Source organism: Crocodylus siamensis, chromosome 1, assembly GCF_052110815.1.
Source record: "Crocodylus siamensis isolate JL-2025a chromosome 1, ASM5211081v1, whole genome shotgun sequence".
Taxonomy (NCBI): domain Eukaryota; kingdom Metazoa; phylum Chordata; order Crocodylia; family Crocodylidae; genus Crocodylus; species Crocodylus siamensis.
The window spans coordinates 186,997,790-187,025,004 of NC_143395.1; the positions used below are offsets into that span (position 1 = coordinate 186,997,790).

A 27,215-nucleotide genomic window follows, 5' to 3' on the forward strand; every position below is an offset into this window, starting at 1 on the left:
CTTTTCTTTCTTTCCAGATTGGTTTTTTTTTTTTGTTGTTGTTACCTTAAAAACACCTGTGCTAAAAGAATATACCAGGTTGCAGAATGAAGTGCTGGAAGTAAATGCTAGAACTAAGGTTGCTCCTGTACCATAATTTAACTTCCGTATGTATAGGCATAACATTGGTGTTTAATTACATAATCACATACAGTTTTTCAATTGTACCTCTGCCTCAGTGAATATGCAAGATGGATGATACATAGGAATGAATTTGACTGTGCAGTGATAGAGACAGTAGTCTGTAGGGCCCTTTCTCATTTGTGGTAAAGATGAATGGTAGACAATGAATAAAACAGGATTTAATGAAGAGAAGGGATGACCAAAGGTTAAAGAAGTTGAATGCCACCCTGGAGAATTAGATTCTGCTTTTCTGTGTGAGACTGGGCAAATGATATAAGCTACAAGTTTCGGTCGGCCAATTGGCTATAAAGTTGAAAGTCCTTTTTAGTTGGTTGAAGTCCTGGATTGATTAAATTGTGCTTTCTTTGCTAAGAGCATGAAATATTTTAAATGAACTTGATTGAAATATCCTTGGGAAGAATGAGGCTATATTTTTGCATATCTTTTAATCATTCTGGTTTTATGTAAATATGTGCTGATCTAAGGTAAGGAGTCTAAAACTTCTCTTTTAAAATATTTCATTTTTTTTACAATGATTTAATATTTAGGTTGGGGTGTCAAATTCAGATAAGCTGCTGGTGGGCCATATTCCCTGCCAGCAGCCACTAGGTGCAGGGGGAAGGAGCAGGGGCAGCATGGGAAAGGGGGGTTTCATTCAGTCGGTAAGGCTTCTTCAGATTTGGGCCACAGGGTTTCTCACCCTGACCGCCAGAGGTGTTGTGCTGGTATGACCAGCACCTGGGTGTTAATGCCTCTGCAGCTGCTTGTCCTACGTTTTCCTGTTGCCTACTGCTGCTAATTTTAGTTGCCAGTGGTGACCGAAAAACACAAATCCAATGATGGGTAAGAGAAGGTATGAGGGGCAGAGTGGTGCCATCTAGGGGGTTAATGTGGGTTGTTCAGCCCATGAGAACCCGTGGGTCAGCTGACCCATGTTCATAAGCTGGATGTTTGACACTCTTGCTATACATTGTTCCTGGTAAAATGATGTTACATTTGTGCGCTAAACTTTGAATATAGTAGCTAGAGATTCTACTTTTTGTTTCCTGAGATTTTTTTTCTTTTTTCCCCCACCCCTCAACTTTTTTTCATTAAGAGGGGTTTCACACATTTTAAAGTCAGTGATGTAGGCTATGGACAGACATTCAAAAAGACTGAGCCTGAATTGATTCAATCTTTGCAGGTTAGTCTAACCTGGCTAGACTGAACCGGTTTGCAGGTGCACAGACATTCTGTCCGGACTGAGAAAACCCAGGCACATGCCTGCAGTGGTTCAGGCCGGGGGGCACTAGAGAAACCCTTCCCTCCCTTCCTTCCACAGTGCTGAGCTGAGTGGGGCATGACCAGGCCCCAGCAGGATGTTCTGATTAGGGAGGGTTTTGTTCCCTCTCCCCCTCCCCCCCCCAACTGCTGCTGACCAGGGAGGGAGCCAACAGGGAGTTGATGGCACACAGTTTAGCAGCCCATCAAGAAAACAAAAGCTTCTCTCGTTAGTTCAAACTCTTCTTAAACAATTATTTTAAAAGAAGGAATGGAGGGGCATTACCAGCTGGTCTGTTGATTAGCTTCAAAAAGCCCTAAGCCAACACTGTCCTGTCTACCCTACACAGACACTTCTCAGCATTAACTAGCATACTACATGCTGGCTACTGTCTGTGCTATGGGAGAGGGGAGGGAGATATCCCTGCTCAAGCTGGGAGTGAGCCGGGGGGGGGAGGCGGGCTGTGTCTGCAATCTCTGCCAGAGCTCCAGCCAGGGAGCAGAGGGGTGGGGTCAGTCCTGCTCTGAAGCAGGCAGCCCAGAGCTGCAAAGCATCTGGGATGCTGGGGGTCTCTGGTGTAACTTTAACGAGGAAGGGCTCTGGGGCAGACATTGCATAAACTGGTTTGAGCCAAATCAGTTAAGTCTAATACTACATTCAACCGGGTTTATCTCATACTGGTTTAATTCATTTTCAAACTGGTTTATATGCACTGAACATCTGTTCTGTTACAGGTTAAACCAGTTTCTGATCACTTAAACCAGTTTATGTGTAATGTCTGTCCCTAGAGTCCTGGCTGTTGTATCGTGTCTTTATTTTTGTAAAATGCTGCCTTTACATGCTAATGACTTTACTATGTTTTTCTCTAGAAATAAAGCTACAAGTGCAATAAAATCTCGGTCAGAAAATAAAAAGTTTAAAGCATCCCTTGGTACCATGAAGGAAGTGTTTGTTTTTTGTCTTTTAAATTTGTGTATTGTTAGTGGTATTTAATTGCAAGTAATTAAAAGTAACTAAGATTTTACATCCAACTTCATATTCCTCCCTGTTGGTTGTTTTTTTTTTTTTTTTACATTTCTTTCAGTTATGTAATGGAGGAACTTACCTGATTTTGAGAGATGGTAATTTTTGTCCAAAATCATTGAGATTTAGGGAAGGAGGGTAAAAATTTACCATGATATGCATGGAAACTTGTTCTCATATGTCAAAAATCAGGATTATTTATGAGTGTAACATTTCTATGGCATAAAGAAGACTACCTTTGTTTGTATATGGTAGGTAAATACACTATATTGATGGGTATGTTTACCTACTGTTTGTTGGCTGGTGACAAGTAAAAGAGCTTCTGGGGATACTCAAATGCTTACTGGTTCCCAGCCCAAACAAAAATAATATTTAGTAAAGTGTGAAGGAAAATTCATTTTTGTGGTGAATTGAAGCATTATTGGATTGTTGCTGTTTAGGCTTGCTTTACAATTCCAACCATTACAATTTGAGAGCAATTTTCAAGACACCAAACTGAGTTCATACTGAGGAATTTAAAATAAAAAAAAGACCTCTCGTAGTCAATGGAAATGTGCATGTGTATTAATGTAAGGATTTTATGAAATAGCTACCAGTTTTGCCTGCTCCAGTTTTTGGTGTCCATTTGCGGTATTTTAAAAAGCTCTTAGTTTCATAGTTTCTAGGGTCAGAAGGGACCTGAGTAGATCATCTAGTCTGACCCCCTGCCATGGCAGGAAAGAGTACTGAAGTCAAACGACCCCAGCAAGGTGTACATCTAGCCTCCTCTTAAAGACCCCCAGGGGGTCTCTTGAACTTCAGAAAATTCTTTCGAGTAGCTGCTTTTGAAAATAAGGACATTTTTGAAATCTCAAATAGAATGCTTAAAAAAAAAAGAGAAGGAGGGATTGCTTGTGTGGGTGCATGCAACATTGCCAGTTGCATTCAGAAATTTCTTGAATCTGGAATGACTTGGTTTCAGTTACAGAAGAGTTAACAGTTGTGAATCTGGCTCTTGCATTTTCTTCAATGAATTTCATAGGTTTACGCCATGGAAGGAAGCCTTAATTTCTAATAGTAGTGGGTATAGTTTGTTCCCAGACCAGGAGGATCTATTTTTTTTTTTATATATTTTGATCTTTGGTGAGGCCTAACACTGTTACAAATACAGTCTAGACTATAATAGAAACTTTCATTGCTGATTGGTTCCATTTGATTATCAGCAAAGTATAATCAAAGCTCTTCATAGTACTTGGGATTTTGGTCTGACATCTAGACTATGTAATCTGATTTAGTTGGTCCGTTCTTTAGAAAGGCTTCTGATGGCCATTTTGTTAAGATTAATGCCAGATTAATGACTGACCCTTTAAGACAATTGGGTTTGCTAGATTTAACATAATCTTCCCTATGACTATACTTAGGGAAATACGTTTGTCTTCTAACCTTGCAATCATACTTCTTCTGTCCCTTCATATACTTGCTTTTGTTTGACCTGCTGTATTTTATGTGTGCCTTTATTTTGTTTGGCACATATCTACATGGTTCATTATTATCCAGAATTGAAATGGAGGCCTTCCTATTATGGTTTCAATTGAGATGCTCAGAGTGAGGGGCCATTAAAGCTCTTGTGGTGTCCTTCAAAAGGAGCAAAGTGGCTGCTATTATACCATTGTAGAATGTTGTTCTTATCAGATAAATAGAATGAGTTGTTCATCTTTATTTTTCTTGTTTGTATTGGTTAATAGATGTTTTCCCTGTGTCTTTTCTCATGGCTTCTAATAGACATAGTAAGTACTTTAATTTGGGCAATTACCAAGTGGAAAGGATGCTATATAATTTATGTATCGTTAAGTAATACAATTTAAGTTGTGCCTAGATGTTGTTCATTTTATTAAAATAAACAATTAAGGGTAGGTTTTCATATGTCATAAGAGTTTACTCTTCCTGACCTGAATCAGCCAAGTTTATAAAAGAAAAGTATCAAAAACCCGTAGCCATTTTATGACACATAACCAATTACTAATGACATTTGTGACAGCCAGAGCACCAATTATTTCATGCATTGGATACACAAATCAAATTGATAGTTCTGAAAGGGCATTTTATTCTGTCCTTGCAGCAACCACAAATGTTTGACTTGAGATCAAATGGAATATATTCTTTCCTGTTTTTGACCTTTTAATAGTCTTTTAATTTACATTAAAAACTTCCCATAAGTTACAACTTATTTTTGGTGTCAGTGACCTGGTAAAAATGAACAGATTATTTCTGGGAAAAAGTTATAATAATACCTTCATCAAAGACCAGAAAAACCATTAAAGTTTTATTCCCCACACAAAATTAAGGGAAAAAATCTGTTAAAACTACCATTAAAATACTGCCTAGTGGAACTAAACATTAAAGGGTACATAAAAATGTTACATTCAGAACTGCTGCTCTGACCTCGCTTCATTGTACCTAGGTGAATTGTAGAAGGTCTCAAAATCATGCTTAATAATACTTACTAAATGGACTGTAATATATATATGGGAGCAGTGAGGACACTTAACTTCCTTGTGAAGCCTTTGGAACTTGCATCTTGGCTAATACAAGTCAGTCACTAAGCTGGAAAGCTGATCACTGACTTTTCTGAATATCTTCTCCTTTCCTCTTTGATCTTTTGACATTCCTATTTAGTTAATGTTTATTAGGCTTTCTGTATTGTGTCATTTCTAGACTCCACTACTAATTGTTGAATAGAATATTCCAGCTACTATATTAGATTAGCCCTATGGTCTGTCTGGTCTGGCATGGCCTGATAGTGACCAGTACTACATGCCTAAGGAAAGTGTAAAATAAGATCCCTGTCCTTCCTTAGTAGCCACAGTTTGACTGAAACCCTGAATAATGATTAATGTGTTTTCAAATTTGTTACCATAGCTCTCAATATTTTGTGTTATCCCTTAACTATCCAGCTCTATTTTGAATCCTGCTAAAATTCTGTCCTTGATTACCTCTTGTGGCAGTGAATTCTGCAATTAGTAGGCTGTATGTGAACAAGTATTTCCTTTCATTGGTTTCAGATTTACCATTTATTGGTATGGAAGAATTATTCTGTGTTCTTGTGTTATGAGAAGTAACGCCGATCACCCTCCAAGGTTTTTAAGCATAGAATACCAGAAGCATATGCACACAGTTTTAGAAAATAAATTCTTTTAAAATTTATCACTACTTTAAACTATGGCTTTGGTATTGCAGCTCAGTATTCAAGGTATTCTGCTTTTGGAAAGTTGCCTCTCAAGTGATCTCTGCTGAAGTGACAAATGTGAAAGTAGCATTTTTTAATGAAGAGAAACAGCTGCTCCTCATACCACCTCATTGATTCCCTGATCTTGGAAATTTGTTATAATGTCTCATGTTTTTACAGAAGAAACAGGAGGGGTGTTTTGTTCTCTTCCTTCTTCCCTTTCTCTTGCTATAGTCTTCTCTTTTCCTCCTTGGATGCTTTTGAGGTTGCCCAGAGCTCTAGGCATATGTTTGTGTTCTAGCTACTCTGTTCAATTCAGTTCTTTTAAAAAAAGTACAGATGCCAGTTTCTGAATCATTGAATAATGTTGTTAGTTTTATTTATATTCATAAAAGTATATGTTTGTTAAAATATATAATCACACAACCAAGTTGCAAATCAATAGAAAGTTTCTTGTTTATTAATGGAAAACAAAATCACCATTTAATTTGCATAATACAGTAAAGTAAAATCATGCATAGGCTTATTGTCTGAGCAGAGTAAACCATGAGGATCCCTCATTTTACCATCTTAGGCCATTTTTCACGTATACTTTGTTGACTTTTAAATCCTTTCTGTATTTAGCTGCATGTTGCCAGCCAGTCATAAAAACAAACAAGCTGAATTATAGATCAGTGAAGTTTTATAGCACTGAAGATTGGAATTGCTTTGCTAGATAAATTACCAGAGCTTTCATCAAAACAATTGAAATACACAAGCTAGATTATTCTGTAGACTTTCATATTAATATATTATTTTTGAAAACCTAACTAAATTATCAAACAAATATGAGTTCAAATCAACAAACTCTATTCTTGTATATTGGTATGAACAATCTGCATATTCAACAATATTTTAAATTATTTTTAGAGTTAGAAAATTTGCATACTTAATTTAGGCTTGTCATTGGGATCTCTAACTCTGTTTTTCTATATTCTCCATATAATGACATGTTTATCAATCCATGTTCACTGGGTTTTTTTGAAAGAGAAAAGACCTTTTAATGCAAATTAGATTACAAATAAAAATGTTCTGTTTTTATTTGTTTGATTCCTATTTAATTAAAGCAGCAAAACATTTTGGCTAATCTAGATAAAGGAGTTGTATATTAGATCACTGTTTATTTTCTTCTGGTAGTTTTCAAAGTGCTATTCATGGAATGTTAAATTCCAGGTATGAAGATAACAAACCATTCTTCTTCATGAAAATGTCACTTGGATGCACATGCTATTTTTAAAGGACCCCAAAAGTCAAACCACTTCCACTGTTAACCTAAATTCATCCAAAACCCACTGAAGTTAATTAAAGACTCCCATTGACTATGGAGGATCTTGGATCGAATGACTAGCTAACATGCCATCTGTTGCTGAGATTATTTACAAAATAGACATGATAACACTGGGGTGGTTAACATGTGTATATGACAAAAGGATTTGCTTTGGATAGATTTATGCATTTGTGAGCCCTGGCCTGGCCAGTTTTGTCTCCATATCACTTGCTTTCCTCTTCTAAAATCAAACATAGTTTTTCTGGCATTTGTTCTCCCCTCACACATGCACATTCCTTACTTTGACCCTTTTTAGGGAGTACTCATTTGTCCATAGAAATTTCTAATACCTTTAAATTAGTAGGATTAGTGGGCCTATCTCTGAATTCAGGATCAGGCCTCATATTTGTAAGTCTAGAAATTGTTAGAGTAATGTGGCCTACTTGTAAAATAAATACATATGGAGATGTATCAGGGTAGTGGTGTAACTAGGGCAGGGTGACAGGGGCGACGCCTCAGATGGTAATGTGGATATGAGTGGCAAGAAAAGTGGCTTTTGAGCCACTCCAGGCACTTAGTTGCATTTTTTACACTTCTGGATCATGGTGAACTATTGCTACAGCATAGCAACAAAATCCTATCCCTTTTAAATGCATTTTTTCAGTCACATTTTTAGTTAGGAATATTTTTAAAGTTTGACATTTGATGCCTTAGTTACACAATAGGCACTAAAGGTTGCTCTTCAAAAATTAAGACATGCATTAAGATTAGAGGTTCACTGATGCATTGGTCCATATTGTATTGGTACTGGTAAAAGGAAAATTGAAATTATCGTCAATTGGCTTTTTTGGCTGCTGTGGCCGATTGACGGTGCCGATAAATGCTGCATGCAAAGGCGCAGCCACAGTATGCACGCTGCCAGCTCAGAAGCTTGGAGAGCGGTGTCCAACTGGTAAGTATGTGGTTAGAAAGTGCCATGGGGAAGTGAGGCAGATTCTGGCCCCTGCAGTGAGAGAGGGAGTAGGACTGGGCTGGGGCAGGTGCTGCCCAGCTGGGGTGGGGTGGGGCATAGTACAGGATGAAGCCACAAGCAGCTGGGCTGGGGCTGTGCTCAGGGTGAGCTTTGGGTGGCAGCGCTGGGAGTGGGGGGTTACAACGAGGGCTACAGCCACCCCAAAATTCACTGTAGCCCCCCTTCCCATACTGCTGCCACCTGCCCCAAGCACAGCCCCAGTCCAGCCCCCACACTGGGAAGAGCCTGGCACTACCCATGGCTCCAGCCTGCAATGGCAGCCTCCCCTCGCCCCACGCACATATCTAGGGGGGAATGTGCCCTCTGTGCCTTCCCCAGGGGTGCACCCTCCCCCTTCCTGCGCCTCCCCAGAAAAGCCACTCGCAGCTCTATCCCGGACCCATGTCCTGCCCCAGCTGGACAGTGCCTGCCCCAGCCTCACTCCCTCCCTCACCATCGGGGTCTTGATCTCCCCCATGTCCCTTCCCTCCCCCATGCCTCTTCTCCCCCACAACAGACTTACCAGCTGGACACTGTTCTCCAAGCTGCTAGGCTGTATATTGACAGTTGTATCGGTATCAACTGATATGGCTCATTAAAAATTGGCCATCAATATCGTCCTAAAAAATCTTTATCAGTGCACCCCGATTAAGATTTTATAAAGTTGTTACTAAAACTTATGAAAGTAAAGAAAACTGAACTAGCTGAGTCTTCTTGTTTCTGTCTAAAATTGCAGGACTTTTAGCTCATTTGAGGTTGTATAAATGCTCCACTTACTTAGGAACATAAAACTGAAGGGAATTACTAGGTCACCAGTGTAGCACCCTGAAGACCGGTGTACCCTTGACCTGTGAGCCTGGGTCGGCACGACTGGCTTGGTGCGAGGAGGGATTTATGACTGGACAGGTGGGTGTTAACGGCGAGCAGGAGTCAGATGATTTAAAGCGTATTGGTTACACAGAAAGTTTATTTTACTTACGCTACTGATGTGGTGCAGCGTAGGCAGAGGAGTCGATTTATTCAGTTACAGCATGCAGATATCATGTTACCCAGCATTTACAGGGTGGGTAAGAGACTTGCTTGTTACAGATTTCGAGCGATTCACACAAGTTGCTGCGGTTTGCAGATTACCGAGAGCTCTTGATAAGAAAGATAACGAGCGAGATAGACGAGCCGGCAAAGACGGGGTTACGCCAGAACAGTTCGTAGGTGGAGAGATAAAATTTGTGAATGGCCTCTTCACAAACTGTGCTGTTTGAGTGTGTATGCAGTTCTCTGCTTTGGGCAGAAGTTCTTTCAAAGTTATACTTGGCAAGGTGGCCAATTACTACACGCCAGGCATGAATAACTAACAGGCTGGCAATCATGCTGTCTTTGTTCGCTCAGGTTTCAGAAAAGGGGGGTTATTTTTTGCTTGGGTGGTACTGGTCCTGTTTGGTCACAGGAGGGTGAGCATAGCACATTATTTAATTTTACAATTTCATTAAAGTCAGCTAATCTCATTACCATAGGTACGATATCTTTTTTGACGTCATAGCGCTGAGTTGTATACAATCCCAGGTTAGCTTCTCTCTTGTATGGGAGCGCAAGTGATTTGAAATGAGGCACAGACAGTGGTGTGTATATGCAGCAGTGTTAATACAGAGGGATAGACTACAATTGCAGAGTTTGTTGTGTTAGCCTCTGACCTTTTTGCCATAGGCATCTGAAATCAAAGATTTTGATCTTTGACAACCAGGTTCTCTTCCCTGCTATCATAGGCTCCAATTATGCGCTTCTGTTTATAAACTTACCATGTTCCAACTTAAAGAACCTCAGAACCTCACTTCTTTGTTGGTTAGGTAACTCCTTTTAATTTCCAGCCTAAATTTATTCATGGCCAGTTCATGCCCATATACTCCTGTGCCAATATTAATCTTTAGCGCTTTTTTCCTCCTAGAAAAAAACTACTGATTATCATCCAAATGCATTTATAAATAGCAAAGGTATCCACCTGCAGCCTCACTTTGCAAGTACCTTCTATTCAGAGACAACTTGAGCAGGGTGTGAGGCCCGGGGCAAATCAATTCCAGATTCAGTGGCGGAGTGCTGAGCAGCCCGACATGAAGCTGGCAGCAGTGCAAAATCACCGCAGCTGCTCCGCCCAGCTCTGTGGGGCCCCCCAAAGAGTGGGGTCTGGGAAAGTTGCCCCAATTCACACCCCGGCCCTGCTTCTATTAGTGTTTTTGGCCTTGAGATGGGGCTTTCACTCTCGTGATAATTTTTCTGCCCCCTCTGTTCACCTGTTCCAGTCTAGATTCATCCTTGAACACCAATGATTCACAGTATTCCACACTAGCGTGCACGTGCATTTTGCATATAAAACATGCCCTATGCATGTGATTTGGTTCTCCACGCTGCATATTTGTGGTGCAGAGCAAAATGTAGATACCAGGAAATCCCACTATCAAAAAAAAAACCAAAAAAAAAAAAAAAAAAACCAGAAAAAAAGCAGGGCGGCATATGTGGCAGCAGCATGCATTCTCTAAACCAGAGCCTGGTCAGCTAGAGCCACACTCTGGCAACCAGCCAGGCTTCGTGCACCTGAATTGCAGCCACTTGAGCCCTAGGAGGCCCCAGGACCCCAGGTAAAGCTGAGGAGGCCAGCTTGGGTTCTGGCCTCGGCCTTCCCTACCACACCTGGAGCATATTAGAATCACATGTACATGCAGGTCCTTTTCTTCCTCAGGTGTTCTCAGATGGTTTGCTCCCAGCTTATAATAGAAATACTTCCTAGTTCCTAAGTGCATCTCCAAGCTTCAGCTAGTTATCTTGCTGCTATATCTGTGTGCACAGCCTGCTGCAAATCCACATCCTACTGATGCACATCCCAACATGGGTGACTAGTGCCATCTCAGAGGGGGCATGTGCCCCCCCCCCAGCAACCTGTCCTCCTCTGGCCCATCTCACTGATGGGGGGTGGGGTGGGCCTCCACAGCAAAACTTACTGACCGGTGAGGAGGGGCAGCGCTCCCAGAAGTGTCCATAGCCTACATCCAGCACTCGCACTCCCTGGCTGGCACTCACAGGGGTGGGCACCCACCTGTTGCCTGAGCAGGAAGCGTGGCCTAACGGGATGCGCATGCACCCCCTACACGACACCACTGCATCCGAATACCCTGATTGGGCTTGCAAGCCCTGAGCAAACCCGTCAGCACCTTTACACATAGTACCATCACCAAGTAATAGGTAACAAGCCCTTTCTTCTGACCTGAATTTCTTGTTTCAGTTGCTTCACAGTTCTGGATTGAGATTATCCACACCCCTGACTAACATGTATTTACTTCTTTTTGGTTCACTTTCAACTTGGCTGTAAACAAGAGGTTCCTGAGGCCAGCAGTATATTTGCATTTCTTAGTTTCTCCGCTTGCATAATGTCTGTTTTTAGGAACTGGCTTTTACAAGCATTCCTATAAGGTGCAGAGAGAGGGAGAGTGTTTGATTTACTAGTGAAACACATTGTTTGCTATTTTCCAAGGATTTAAAAGAGAACATGTTAAATAATCAGTATATAGTTTGAAGAAAATCAGTTATAAATTAAGAACTTCCTTTGTGTGCAGTTTACATATGTATGTTTTATAGAGAGTTAAGTATTAGTGCCATATCATAGAAGATTTTCAAATGTTGTTATGAGCCCAGGATATTATAGCATATTTTCAATCAAATCAAATGTACCCAAAGTACCTGTTACCATAAGAGTCTGCTATAGCTGTGGAGTCTGGTTAAATATTAATGCAGGGATGTTTGCCATTGCATATTTTTACACATAATTTCTTTAATTTGGTATTATGAATTTTTGCATAATTTAAATATAGACATCTGGACAATTTACTCAGCCAACATAATGTTCTGTTTTACTGGAAATGTCTGCATCGTGTATTCTCTGAACTGTGCACCCACAGTTAACTGTTCAATATTTAAATAAAGAATTACGTTTTTGCAATAGCTAATATAATGGAAATTAAACTGCTCCGGGAGGTTCTACTCATTAAAAGGGCAGTGTAATAATTATATTTACCCTTCAATATGTTCTATGCCAATAGCATTAAAAAACTTCTGGTTTTGCTAGGAAATAAATTGATTAATAGGAAGTTTCCTGTACTGGTAAATGCTTTGGGAGACATTTGAAATGGCCTTGAGGTCTCACTAATTTCTTTTATGCAACCTGGAATATTGGTGGTTTAAAAAAATGAATATGATCTGATTTGATTTTTTTTTTCCATGAAGATTAAAAAAAATAAGAGTCTCTTAATTGCTTTCTCATTACAGGTATTGTACAGTTTATTGAATGTGCTTTACATTGTTGAATATGCCTAACCTAAGATGGCAATAGTATGTTATATTAATATTTAAAAAAAACAAAAACCGAACATGAGCAGATCTTAATTACAGGATTGGGGACTGAAAGGATTTACTCTTGATTAATGTAGTAGGCTAATATAATTGTGGGAGAATGAATGGTACTTTATTCTTGCTCTCACATCTTCTACAGAAATGTTAATGAATTTACCACTTTGTAATCAGAAATAGATTCTTAGAGCCAGAAAAAACTCAGGCTGAATTTGCAAGACCAGCGCTTAAAAAAACAAATAAAGATCTATTATTTTGGCTTTGGTTCAGGAAAGTGCTTGTTTATTTGCTGAATCGGGATTCTTTTCTAGACCAAGGTGGTCAAGGGCCCCAAGGCCTGCCACACCAAGGCCGCTGCCCCGCCGGAGCTTAGCAACAGGTTCGCACCTCTTGCAGCCCCAGCAGAGCCCACGCAGTTGCCAGCTCCCGCAGGCAACCCAGGCTCGACCGCAGCTACTGGCCCCGCTCTCCCCAAGACAAAGTATAAGGTGTTTGTTGTGGGAGACTCCATCCTGCGGGGCACTGAGGGGGCAATCTGCCGCCCCGACCCCTTAGCCCGGGAAGTCTGCTGCTTCCCGGGGGCCCGCATCCGAGACATTGCGGAGAGGATCCTGCAGCTCCTCCGGCCCACAGACCACTACCCCATGCTCCTTATTCATGTGGGCACCAATGACACAGCTCGGAGCACCCCCAGCCAGGTCATGAGGCGCTACAGGGAGTTGGGAGCGGGGCTTAGGGGTCTGGGAGCTCAGGTGGTGTTTTCCTCGATCCTCCCAGTCTCGGGCTATGGGCTGAGGAGGGAGAGGAGGATCCACGTGGTGAACCAAAGACTGCAGCGCTGGTGTTATCGGGAAGGCTTTGGCTTCCATGACCACAGCCCGCTCTTTGGAGAGAGAGGCAGCGAGCTGCTGGGAAGAGATGGCCTCCACCTCTCTCCCCTGGGGAGGAGGCTCTTCTCAGCCAGGCTGGCTGACCTGCTCCACTGGGCTTTAAACTAAGCCCGCTAGGGGATGGGGGGACTACTGCCCCTGCTGGCCCGCTGAACGGCCCTTCCAAAGCCAGCGGACTGGGGCACTTAAGGGGGCACTTAAGGGAGCTCACCCCTGCCCCAGCCCTGGCACAATCTGTGGGCAAGGCAAGAGCCCCCAAGGGCACACTTGCCTGCCTGTACACTAATGCCAGGAGCCTGGGCAACAAGCAGGACGAGCTCGTCCTCCTGCTCAGTGCAAAGAAATATGATGTCATTGGGATAACGGAGACCTGGTGGGACTCCACCCATGACTGGACCACGGGGATAGAGGGCTATACCCTATACAGGAGGGATCGTGTTGACAAAAGGGGCGGGGGTGTAGCTCTCTATGTGAAGGAAAGCTACATGTCCCTGCAAGCTGATGTTGGTGACCGGCATGGACAGCTAGAGACCCTCTGGGTAAAAATTTGTGGGGAATTCGGCACAGGGGACACAACGGTGGGAGTCTACTACAGACCTCCCACTCAAAGTCCCGAGCTTGACCAGGAGTTCGCCCAGGAACTGACTGAGGCCGCTTGCTCCAGGACCTTGGTTGTCATGGGTGACTTCAATTCCCCGGACATCTCGTGGGAAGATCACTCAGCTAAATCCAAGCGGGCGCAAAGCTTTCTCTCGTGCGTGGATGACCTCTACCTGACTCAAGAAGTCTATGGACCAACGAGAGGCAAAGCGCTGCTTGACCTGGTACTGGCTACGGGGGATGACCTAATCGGCGACCTAGTGATTGATGGGAAGTTGGGTGACAGCGACCACGAGCTGATGACCTTCACCATCCGCCGTAAAGCTGGCAAGTCAGTCAGCAACACAGAAGTCCTTGACTTCAGAAAAGCCGACTTTGACAATCTCAAGAGGCTAGTCGGTCAGGCCCTCAGGGACCATGACCCCAGGGAGATGGGAGTTCAAGAAGAGTGGTTGCTTCTCAAGGAAGCGATCCTCAGTGCACAAGCTAAATCTATTCCAACATGGAGGAAAGGCAGCAAGAAGGCACAGCAGCCCCCCTGGCTCTCTAGAGACCTAGCGGACCTACTGTGGAGGAAAGCCTACAAAGGATGGAGGGCGGGATTCACCTCCAATGAGGATTACTCCACGCTGGTCCGGTCCTGCGGGGACCAAACCAGGAAAGCCAAGGCTGCAACTGAACTCCAACTAGCTTCAGGCATCAAGGACAACAAAAAGTTCTTTTTCAGGTATGTGGGGAGCCAGAGGAAAAGCAAGGGCAATGTTGGACCCCTGCTAAACCAGATGGGGCAACTGACAACTGACGCCCAGGAAAAAGCCAACCTATTAAATAGGTACTTTGCATCAGTCTTTCATCAGTCATACGGGATGCCCATGCCTGCTATGGGACAGGGAAATCTGGGTGAGGGGAATCCCCTACCCTCCATCAATGCTGACCTCGTGAAGGAACACCTTGAGAAACTGGATACCTTCAAGTCAGCTGGCCCTGACAACCTGCACCCCAGGGTACTCAAGGAGCTGGCGAGCGTCATAGCCCAGCCCCTGGCACGGATCTTTGAAAACTCCTGGCGCTCTGGTGTAGTGCCCGAAGACTGGAAGAAGGCCAATGTGGTGCCGATCTTCAAGAAAGGGAGGAGAGTGGATCCGGCTAACTACAGGCCCATTAGCCTGACTTCTATCCTGGGGAAGATCTTAGAAAAGTTTATTAAGGAGGCCATCCTTGAGGGACTGGCCCAGGCTAACATTCTAAGGGACAGCCAGCACGGGTTTGTTGCGGGTAGGTCTTGTTTGACCAATCTCATTTCCTTCTATGACCAGGTGACCTATCACCTGGACAAGGGAGAAGAGATTGATGTCATATATCTTGACTTCAAAAAAGCTTTTGATCTGGTATCCCATGATCACCTCTTGGCCAAACTGGCCAGTTGTGGCCTTGGCTCCACCACGATCCGCTGGCTGGGAAATTGGCTTCGTGGTCGGACCCAGAGGGTTGTGATTAATGGCAGTCACTCATCATGGTGCCCTGTGACCAGTGGGGTCCCTCAAGGCTCTGTCCTGGGACCCATACTGTTCAACATCTTCATTAACGATGTGGACATTGGAGTCAGGAGTGGACTGGCCAAGTTCGCCGATGACACCAAACTTTGGGGCAAAGCATCCACGCCAGAAGACATGCGGGTGATCCAGGCTGACCTGGACAAGCTCAGCAAATGGGCAGACAAGAACCTGATGGTGTTTAACACCGAAAAATGCAAGGTTCTCCACCTTGGGAGGAACAACCTGCAGCACCCTTATAGGCTCGGCAGTGCTACGTTGGTTAGCACTACAGAAGAAAAAGACTTGGGGGTCATCATTGACCACAAGATGAACATGAGCCTGCAATGCGATGCTGCGGCTAGTAAAGCGACCAAAATGCTGGCGTGCATCCATAGATGCTTCTCGAGCAAATCCCGGGATGTCATTGTCCCCTTGTACTCGGCCTTGGTGAGGCCGCAGCTGGAGTACTGCGTCCAGTTTTGGGCTCCGCAATTCAAAAAGGATGTGGAGAAGCTTGAGAGAGTGCAGAGGAGAGCCACGCGCATGATCAGAGGTCAGGAAAACAGATCTTACGATGACAGGCTGAGAGCCTTGGGACTCTTTAGCCTGGAAAAGCGCAGGCTCAGGGGTGATCTGATGGTCACCTATAAGTTTATCAGGGGTGACCACCAGGATCTGGGGGAACGTTTGTTCACCAGAGTGCCCCAAGGGATGACGAGGTCGAATGGTCACAAACTCCTGCAAGACCGTTTCAGGCTGGACATAAGGAAGAATTTCTTTACTGTCCGAGCCCCCAAGGTCTGGAACAGTCTGCCAGCGGAGGTGGTTCAAGCACCTACACTGAACACCTTCAAGAGTAAATTGGATGCTTATCTTGCTGGGATCCTATGACCCCAGCTGACTTCCTGCCCTTTGGGCAGGGGGCTGGACTCGATGATCTCCCGAGGTCCCTTCCAGCCCTAATGTCTATGAAGTCTATGAAATCTGTGAAAAGGCATTTATTTGAGTTCATTCAATCTAGAAGCTAGTTTCCAAAAGAAGTGAACCCCACAATTTTTTTTATGACTATTACTGTGTGGTATGTTTTATTGCCCAGTTTGTTTTCACCAAGCTATGAATACAGTGAATATTTTTTTCTGTTTATGGATAACGCAAGATAAGATATGTATTGTCACTCAGTTTTAAAAACTTACCCTTCACATTGTGAAGCTTTACACTTAGTATTTTTTACAGTGACTGACTTGTTTTGTTTGTTTGCTTTCACTCGGATAATTTAAGTTGTTGATCCACAGCTGTTGAGAACTTGTATGAACTAAATAAAGCTATAGATCAAGTCTGGGCATTTATTTATGTCTCAGATATAGCCTGCTTATGGACATTTGACTTTGCTTAGTTGAGGATCTTGCCTCCTTGGGGAAATGATCTTGTTCTGACTTGTAACATCTTGCAGGAGCTATTTATACTGGACTGGATTTCTTCCTTCTTCTACCTCTTCCTTCATTTTTCTTCATAAAGAAAAGGTTGACCTTTGTAGTAATAGAGTAGTGACCTTGCAGTCATAATGGGGGGCAAGGGGAGTCTGCAGACAGCAGATCTTGATAGGATTTTTTTCTAGATCCTTGTCTATAACAAAAATTAAAGAGAAGTTAATGAGTTAAAAGAAACTACTAGTGGGAATCAGCTTATCCCAGCTCAAACTGGGCATTGTGAAGTACACTCTATATTTTTTCTTCTGGTTGGGATTGCATTTCTTGGGTTGACAGAATTATTTTTTGTGTGACTTCTACTTCAGTGGTTGAGAGTAATCCTTGCTCACGTGCTCAGGTGAAAATGATCACTGTATTTACAGATTTTTTTTTACTGTTCCTTGGAGCTTGTTCAAAGATTTACCTTGTTGGAGCCAAGGGAGGAAGACTCCAAGAGTATGCTTCCCACAATAGCTGTGAGGTGGAGTGTGTACATGCTGTTTTAGGAGTTCAGAGAAAGGTTCCTTCTGTGGTGCACTTGTTAAAAAAAAAAAAATCCAGTTTTATAGGGAGGATGTTACTCCACTGTTTTTCAGACCTGCCTGTTTCTGAGTCTCTTTACTGGCATGGGATTGTACAGAATGGCCTTGACATGGTGGAGAACCTTGCCATATCCAAATGAAATAATGCATTTCTGAAATAGGTTGTTTATTTTCTGTGAACCAGCCATTAGATAGGGGGAGACTGACACAATTATTTCTTGATAGCAAGACTATTTAGACACTTGAGAATGTTTAGATCCATTCCAGCTTTTGGAGTGCAGCGTGCTATACTGGTTATAAGACTTCCTACTCTGTTGTCTCCACTCTTATATTCATACCTTTATGTTTGAGTCAGGCAGTTGCTACCTTCTCCTGGTTGCTAGCAGGCAGATCACGGTGATTGTAAGACAGTGTTTAGTACTAGAGGAGCCACTGGCAGAGAGGAGGAGCAGTTGCCTGGAAAGTTCATCTTAGCTGCTGAAGTCCCAGGAGGGAGCAATGCTCAGCTACTGTGTATAGGAGAATAGTGTTTGTGTTTTCTTGTGAGCATAGTGCTGTATAGGGATGAAACATACTTGAAATTTCAAATTATATTACCTGATGAACTCTACCTAGGTCATCTAAAAAGTATTTGAGAACTTTGATATTTCTCAGAAGCACATTTCTTTGGTAAATATAGGTGAATTTTTATGAAGACAGCATTAGAGCACACCCATATCAGTTAGACAACCCATGTCAAACTTCAGGTCTCTGTTCTAAAACTTAAGGTGCTAAAACTTCTGAAGGGAATGACTGAAAGAATGTTTTCCCAGGGGTGATAATCAAGGATCCTGGTTTTCTCTGTTTAAATATCACACATTCTCTGATTTAAAAAAAAAAAAATGCTCTCATAGTCGGAACATTCCTCCTAATCCTTAACCTATAGTTCCCCTGCTTCAGATTGAGGCCATTGCTTCTAGTCCTGTCCACTACAGTCACAGAACCCATCTCCATTCTCTTTGTAATCACACTTTAGGTATTTGAAGACTGTTATTAAATCCCCACTCAGCCTTCTCTTCCGCAGACTAAATAATTCTAGTTCTTTCAGCCTTTCCTCAATAAATCTTGCCTCCCAGGCTCTTAGTCATTTTTGTTGCTCTGCACTGGACTCTTTCCAGTCTTTCCACATGTGTCTTGAAGTATGGGACTCAAAACTGGACACAGTATTCCAGGTCAGACCTCACCAGTGCTGAATAAACCAGTAGAATCACTTCCCTTGGTTTGCAAGAATCACTTCCCTTGGTTTCCTGTTAACACAACTCAGTATGCTTTTGGCTTTTTTGCAACAAGAGCATACTGCTGACTTATATTCAGTTTATGGTCCACTGTAATTCCCAGGTCCTTCTCTGCAGTACTGCAGCCTAGCCAGTCATTCCACAGTAAGTGTTTATACATGCAGTTATTCCACCCCAGGTGCAGGAATCTGCACACTCCTTGTTGAATCTTATCTGATAGATTGCAGATCATTTTTTTTCCAGTCTGTCCAGTCTTTCTGGATCCTAGCCCTGCCCTCTGGAGTATATGCTACTCTGCTCAACTTGGTATCATCTGCAGATTTGCTAAGCTTGTACTTGATGCCATTGTCCAGATCATTAATAAGAGATTAAACAATACTGGACCTGCGACTGATCCCTAGGGAACTCTGCTTGATACCTTCTCCCAGTTATATGTGAGCCAATAAATGTGGTAGTATTTTTCCTGGTTCTTAATTGTTTATGATTGATTTTCTTCCTTGCTCATGATTTCTTTACATCCTAGTGAGCCTTTTTTTTCCCTCAGTCAGGGATGTTGGTAAATGCTTTGTTCTACTGGAAAAAAGATGTTTCATTTCTAAATATTTAATTTGTTGCATTGGGCCAAAAGTGCCAGCAGTTGTGCAAATGGCTACCGGCCTATAGTGTTTTGAGTGTTCAGCCTTGTCATATAAGAGCGTTATAAATTATGCATAACAGGAGAAGCCACTCAGTAAATATTTAATATGTGATAGATATTTTTGTCTGAAATTACTTTTTCATTTGAAGAATGATTTAAGCTCTACTTTTTAGTTTTATGAGGTGACACTTTTATAATATCGAGGAGTAGCTGGATGCAGTTTGAATGTCAGAGAGCTGCAGGGCAGCATTAATCATATTCATTTTGTTCTGAAGGCTGGAAAACTTTCTTTTAAATTTTACTGTTGTGGGGACCTTTTTTGGAGGAGATAGCAGTTCGTTCATGTCACCATTGTGACATTTTGGCTTGAAGTATTCAGCATTAGAAAGTGTTCTTAACAGGTAGTATTAACTTTACAGATTTCCACAAAGTCTGTAATGGTGAAAATGAAGAATAAAATGAAATTTAGACCAAATTAGCTCTGTTGTTATTTTTATGTGAGAAGGAATATCTGAAATACTGGACCTTCTTCCACTCTCATATTTAGTTAACTTGATGTATTTAAAGAAACATGCAAAAAAACTAAGCACATACAGAAATGTTGTAAGGTCTTGTAAAGTGAAAAGACAGCAGTCGTTCCATTGTTAGTTTTTTCTTATGTGTTTTAGAAGGGCCAATACAAAAGTGTATGTATTGTGATATGTAGCTGTGAAATGTACTGCTTTCTCTTTTTCACTGTTGTTGACCTCACTGATCTGATGCTGGTTTAGACAATTAAATTAAAACCCCTGACACATATGGAAGACCTTTATGATCCATAACTGTAGTCTTGTATCTAAACCCTGATTTTATGTTATTTATATTGTATACTAAAGTTTTTATTTCAAAACCAGATGTATCTCAATTGTTATATATATTAAAATACGGTCACTGATATATCAAAAGTACTAGTAAAAATTTTTCTTTTTTGCTAAAAAAGGGATTCTGTCACTTTTGCCCATACTAAGCAATAGGGCTGTGCAAAGCTTTGGTAGCTGATTCGATTCGGATTTGGCAGCCAAATCTCCGAATCCAAATCAAATTGGGAGACCCATTAAAAAGTCCAGATCGAATTAGAAGCTCCAAATCTGCTGAATCTCCAAATCTGCCTAATCTAATCAGGGACAGAGATTCGAATCACGAAATCAAATTACTGTCCCTCAAAATTGACCAAATCCGAATCCAAATCTGAAATGAAGTGTGCTTTGCACAGGTCTACTAAGCAACACTTTCTTAAGTGGAAACCTGGCCCTTTCAAACATTGTAGAATTGAAATTATGGCTGCAACTGTGATATGTTTATTTGAAACATCATACTTCTGTTACATTGAAGATTACTTATAACTACTTAAGCTCATTGGTTTTTTAGTTTTTCAGGCTTATTATTTGAGCAAGTTAGTTTAATTTAAGTGTGGCCAGAAAGAATTCAGTTTTTTACGTCCCTTATCCTTACTTAATTCTATATGAATTTCCAAATTCTTCCTATTACACACAAGGTGGTAGGTATCTTTCTTTCAGCCAATGTTCAAATATAGTTCTTAGAATAATCTCCCTTATCTTCCGGAATTCAGCTGCTTTTCCGGTTATTCCTGGATATCACCTTTATAGAATTCCTTTATGAAGTTCTGTAAGCATGAAATTCCCATTTAAAAAGCAAAATAGCATTTTTAATAGCTTGTATTTTTATTGTCCTTTGTACAACGTGCAACTTACAGATTCATTAAAAAGTGCTTTTTAAATAGAGAATGAATAGTAATTTCATCTGTCTGCCTTTTTCAGAAAGTATACAGTTTCATTTTTTTCATTGCAGGAACAAACCTTAGCTCTTAGAAAAGAAGGAATTGGTGTTGTTTTAGATTCTGAACTCCCTCACTTAATTGGCATTGACGATGATCTTCTCAGTACTGGTATCATTTTGTATCACTTGAAGGTAAACACACGTCTTTGCTTCCATAGTCTTTATCTGCCTCATGATTCTTAAATGGACAACTTAAATGAAAGTATTAATTTGCTATCTAAATATAGTAAATGTTCATTATATTTCTCCAGTACTGTGACATCAGCTGTTAAGAGGCTATAACTTGTTCAAATTAAAATATCAATCTATTTTCAGCTTAAGTTTATCCTGCGGGTCAACTGTTTAACTAATGATAGATGTATGACATTACTGCCAAGTATATTGGTTTTACATTCATCTTGTTGTAAAGCTTGAATTGAAATCCAAATATAGATTAATTGCCCAAGAACTACCAAGGTGGTTTTGTACAGTGCAAATAAAATTTGAATTGGTTAACAATTTGATATAATATTGTCTAATAAACCAACCTAAAAATATTATTAGCTATACAACTACTATGGTTAAACATTTGTGTAATTCATAATACTGGCTTTAAGGATGTGAAATAAAATGATCTTTCCTTCTTTTGCGATGTCAAGCTATTTTTTTTTTTTTTATATCTAGGAAGGACAAACCTATGTTGGTAGGGAAGATGCTGCAACAGAGCAAAATATTGGTGAGAAAGCTGTGGCATTAGTCACATCCATCCATCCTTCTAATATTCCCTCTTATGTCCAGCACCCAAGCACGTTACATATTTAAAATTTCCCCTCTTCTTTAATGAAAATTTTATGTATTATTGATAAGTATTCATTTTTATTAATTTTTTAATAAACAAGATACACAAGAGAAGTGCATTTCAGTGCTTGATTTACATGTTCATAATTAGGTGGGACTTAGTTCAAACAGAGTCTTCCAATGTGGTTCTTAAAATTGCCTGTAAACCAATACGGCTATAAACTACCCCTGCTTTCAAAGAGGAACTTCTTTGTAGTGAGACATTTTGTAGCACTATGTTGTTTGCAGTTACATGTAGCACTGCAAGGTTCTAAACCTGCTTTCCCCCTGCCCTTCTCTTCCCTGCCATCACCCCACTGCCAAGCTTTTACCCCACAGTAAAAGCTATTGCAGGTAGGATGGGCACTTTATAGCACTACAAATGAACTTCTGTCCATAGCCTTCGTGTAGCAACTTGCTGCGGTCAGGAGATGATTGTTTTCTTAATCTGTTGTGTGTCAGTTTTATTTTATTGCCTTCCCTAAAGTAAACATTGGACCAACACTCTCTACCCTGATGGAAACTTAGGCATGTTTGTACCAACCTGTTTATTCTCTTGGTGTTTAAACAAATGAGAGCTAACCCTCTTAGTATATGTTGTATGCGTGGTCCATAATAGGAATCCCAGTGACTACATTGTATCTTTTGCCTTGAATTTTAAAGAAATCATAGAAAAGTTGGGTCGGAAGGGACAGGGGTGGATCCAGGGTTTGGCAAAAGGGGGTGTGGTGGCAGCAATCTGTACTGCAGGGATGGTTGCATCTTATTAGCCCTGCCTTGCCCCCTAACAGTTTCTTCCCAACCAGTGGTGTGGGCAGACCAGATTGGGGGAGCCTCTAGGAACTTCTCAAAATCCCCAAAGCAGGAAAGAACACCTCCTCCCATCACTAGAGTTGCATTACCTGTCCCTCCTCCCCCCCATCCACCAACCACTGCTGCTTTTGCTGTCTCGGGGGTGGAGGAAGCTTCAGATTCGCTTTTGTCCACTTCAGCCTGGCTGGTGGGGTAGGGGGAGAATGGAACACACAAACAGGAGCTAAGCTCAGTTGGAAATGGGACAGGACAGTGGCAGTGGTGATGGGTAAGGGGGATGGGTTCTGCCACTTGCCCAGTCCCCCTGGGCGCAGGCCTGGGGAGGGGGGACTTCACTCCCCCCTTGCTGTTGCTGTTGCTCTCTGTCCAAGTTGAGCCCACTACCCATGTAGCCAGGCTGTAAAGGACAAAAATTACTCTGAAATTTACCACATCTCTGAGACAGCAGGAAAACAGAAGCAAGAGGAGGAGAGAGGGAAATGGAGGGCAAGATATATGCCTCTGAGCATGGAGGGGGAGTTGGGGGAGGGCGCAGATTCTCACCTGCTTTGGAGACTTCAAAAAATCTCCAGAGATTCCTGTGGAGATTTTTTGAAGCCATACCACTGCATCCCTCTGGATCTGCCACTGGAAAGGGACCTCCAGAGGTCTTCTAGTCCAACCCCAACCTGAGGCAGGATTATTCCTGAGGCAGGATTATTCACTCTCCAAATCATCCTGTACAAATCTATTGTCTAATCTCTTAGCAAAACTATAAAGCCCACCCTGACACAGTCACATCACCCTAACCTGCCACAGTTAAAGCAGGGGGACTATGGTGTATAATGTTCTGCTCATCAAGGATTGTTAAAATATATCCAAGAAGATCCAAGGAAGAGAGCTATGCTCTTCCCTGCATGATTTCCTTTGTCTTCTAGTGGAGCCAGTTAATAAATGTCCCTATGTAAAAGGTAAATCAGATGTTCAAAGATATTGGTAGAAGGAAAAGACATAATACTTCACAAGATAAAAAAATAAATAAATACTCAAAGCTAGATGGCACATACCCTAAATAAATAAAAATTCAAAATGCTGGTCTTATTAGTTGCTAAGGAACTAAGTATATTTCTTTGCTCTTGGGTGTTCTAGTTCTTCATGGCCTTGATTTGGAAAGTGAGCACTGCATCTTTGAAAATCTCAACGGGACAGTGACTCTAATACCACTGCATGGAGCACAGTGTTCTGTGAATGGAATTCAGATTACAGAGGCCACACAACTAAACCAAGGTATTTGCCTAGAAATATGTACCTTTTTCTATTCAGTAATGTTCTGCCTCTTTCTAACAGATCTTTGGATGATCAGGGTGCAATTGTTAAATATAATATAATTTTAATTTTACCCTTTCACTTATTTCCTATCACAACCCAAAGTTATCAGTTGAGCCTTTGGTTTTATCCTCAAACTAGAAAAATATTTTATAGCGGAAAGAAAATTTACTCTGTATACGATGCAGAAAATGAGGGGCTCTTTGGGGGCAGCAGGGAGCTGCGTGGCCAGGCTGGTGGCACCGAGGCTCTTGGGCAAAGGTGGGGCAGCTGGGAGATGCTTTCCGGGGGAGGGTGTGGGAGGCAGGCTGTCTGGCATGGTGCAGGAGCCCCAGCCCAGGGTGAAGAGGGTGCCATAGGCCTCTCTTCCTCTTCTCTCTGTCCCACGCCAGGCCCGGACTGGCTTCATCACCACCCACATGAGTTGGAGCAACTGCAGCTACTACACTCTGGCCTGGGTGGGATGGGGCAGCTAGGGGCCCCCTTTGGCTGGGCTGGGGGGACAGGGGTCAGGAGTGAGGGGCACTGGCAAGGTTGGGGGGGCCGTGGTTTGTGAGTGAGGGGAACCAGAGAGGGGAGCTTGTGGGTCGGCAATGAGGAGCTTGTGGGTCGGCAATGAGGAGCACTGACAGGGATGGGGGGCTGAGGGCTGGGCATGATGGGTACCAGCATGGCCCGAGGGGTGGGGGACTGTGTGTTGAGTGTCACGGACACCAGCAGGGCTGGGGGGAGGGGCTGTGGCTTGGGAATGAGGGGCAGGAATATGGCACCAGCATATCAGAGTTGCTCAGCACCACAGAGTAGTAGGGGGCACAGCCACAGCTGGACCCACATCCTGGTGAGTGAAGGTGGCCAGGGGAGCTCTGATTTTTCCATGATTAAAAAAACCAAAATCAACTGACAAAATATACAGGCATTTAGAATTTACTTTATTATACGGCTTGAGGTACTGGTAGGCTTCCAAATTACTTTAAAATTGTAAATATATCAATAAAACGTGTTAAATTGCTACATTAATATAGTGGTGTTTCATTTTAATCATGGAAAAACTGGGATTTTTAGTTTTTAAATCAGATAAGTTGGTATTTTTATAAGTTGGTATTTTTATCTAAGAATTTGCAATTTTTAAACACAGAAAACCAGGATTCCTGAATTAATTACTTGTTTTGCAACAGCTCTTCAGGAGCTGAAGCCCCTTTGTGCAGAATGTTTTACTATGAGCCTCTCTTATACAGAAAGACAGTTTGCTAATTGCAGTTGTAGCCAAGGGACATGTGGAACAGAGGGTGTCTCATGTAGGAAGGTCCCAAGCTGTTTAGAGAGGGAGGATTTTTTTTTTTTTTTAATCTATGAAGATTTAAAAGAAAATGTTTTAACATCTTGTACCCAAAAAGCAGCCTGTGTAGGTCATGGAGCACAGGTTATTTCCAAATATGCTAGTTCATGGGTTGTCAGCTGGGGGTACGCATACCCCGGTGGCACTTTAAAACGTCCTAAGGGGTAGGTGGGGACGGAGCACCACCACCCCATGCTGCTGCCTCACAGTAGCAGGGCCCGGGCAGGGCAAGAGCAGGACTGCAGAGACAGTGCACTGGTGCTGCTTGCTTCCCCCCCCCTCCACCTCCACTCCATGTCTGGTCACTTGCCACCCCCTCTCAGGGGTACACTTATTAAAAAAGGTTGAAAACCCCTGTACTAGTTCATTAATGGAAGTGTAAGAGGCATGTTCTTTTAGCCACGATGTTCTAGACAACATGTGAGAAGCAAGGTTTCCTTAGGATGATCTTTTTTATTGAACAAACTATGCAGTGGAATAAAATTAGACAAGCTTTCCAGTGCAAGACATTCTTTCTCAGGTGGCTTGCATTCAAAAACTTGTATAACTTTAGACCAACTACATAGCTGGTCCAATAAAAGATATCACCCTAAGAAATACTTTTCTCTTGAACTAGATTATTAACTTGTACAGCTGCAGATGCATTCATTAGCAAGCTGATGCATGCTGTTTCCATTTTCATTTAGAGATTGACTTGAAACAGGTTTTCAACCTTTTCGCGAGAAACTTAGAACAGCCTTGATGCTATATGCAGTACCTTTTGGAGTCAGCACCCATGCTAAGAGTCCGTGTCACCTACTTAGCCCATCACATCAATGCTGACCTATGAAAACATTGTTCATGACAGCCACATGGAATGACGAAGATCCTACGTTTCCTCTTACCTTAGACAAAAGATTCAGTACTCTGCCAATGTGTAAGCTGATTAGCTTTGGTTTGGAAGAGGTGTTGCTGCTGTTAAATGCCATTTCTTCAAGTAAAATAATGAAGAGGCATTATTGATAGCCTTCCCATTAAAGGAGGAGCTGAAATCCACTGACATTTTTTTTGTCGGTGGCTAGAAAAAGCCCAAATGTCTTGGGATACCATAAATAGAATGCAAGTCATAAAGCCAGAAGGTTTTTCCTTCTTGTACAATGATGCCACTCCAATTCACTGTTGAGGATTGATTTCCAAGCCCTCCCCCCACCATCCTGCAAACATTAGACAGAAAAGCAAATTCTGTAGTTGGGGGGAGGGTTACATTTATGCAGGAAAAAGGTTTGCAAAAGACGCATCTGTATTTTGATACAGAACTATGAGCTGTCTTGAATATCCCTAATAACTTTTCCTGAATATCTGCATCAATGTCAAGAATTTTTCAGCCAACACTATCCTAGAAAAGGAATTGCTTTTTATATGAGTGGCAGCAGCATGTTCCATCATGAACATATTAACAAGGTACAGTGGTTCTCAAATTCTAACTCTTGGTAACAGTCGTTGACATCCAGATACGAATGAATGTTTTCACATTTATGACATTGCTATTTAATAACTTCTGATTTTGTAAAACCCGAAGTTTTTGCTTGAAAAAACCAATGGGTTTGTTTTGTAAAATGTGTACTGGTTTCAAAATATTACAGTGCTCCTTCCCTTAATGGCTATATGCATGCTTCAATTGCTGTGATAATTCCTGTGTATATCATGATGCCTGGCAAGCATTCAGGTGCATACTTTGGTTTGGGTCAGTTGAAGAGGAAAATCAGACTGCAAATGAGGGTTATTCATAAGTGAAGGAAGAAGTGATAAGGGTGCAAATGCTCTGCTG

General features: G+C 42.0%; 1 protein-coding gene across 6 annotated transcripts in view; it reads left to right on the forward strand.

Moving 5' to 3' along the window:
* Positions 1-27,215, forward strand: part of KIF16B (kinesin family member 16B) — a 261,851-nt gene that overhangs the window by 97,617 nt on the left and 137,019 nt on the right. For all 6 annotated transcript variants that reach the window (XM_090051109.1, XM_090051128.1, XM_090051118.1 and 3 more), the window contains 3 exons: positions 21,151-21,270; positions 21,802-21,853; positions 23,896-24,033. In XM_090051109.1, the coding sequence (XP_089907235.1) occupies positions 21,151-21,270; positions 21,802-21,853; positions 23,896-24,033 (310 nt within the window). The remainder of the gene's footprint in view (positions 1-21,150; positions 21,271-21,801; positions 21,854-23,895; positions 24,034-27,215) is intronic.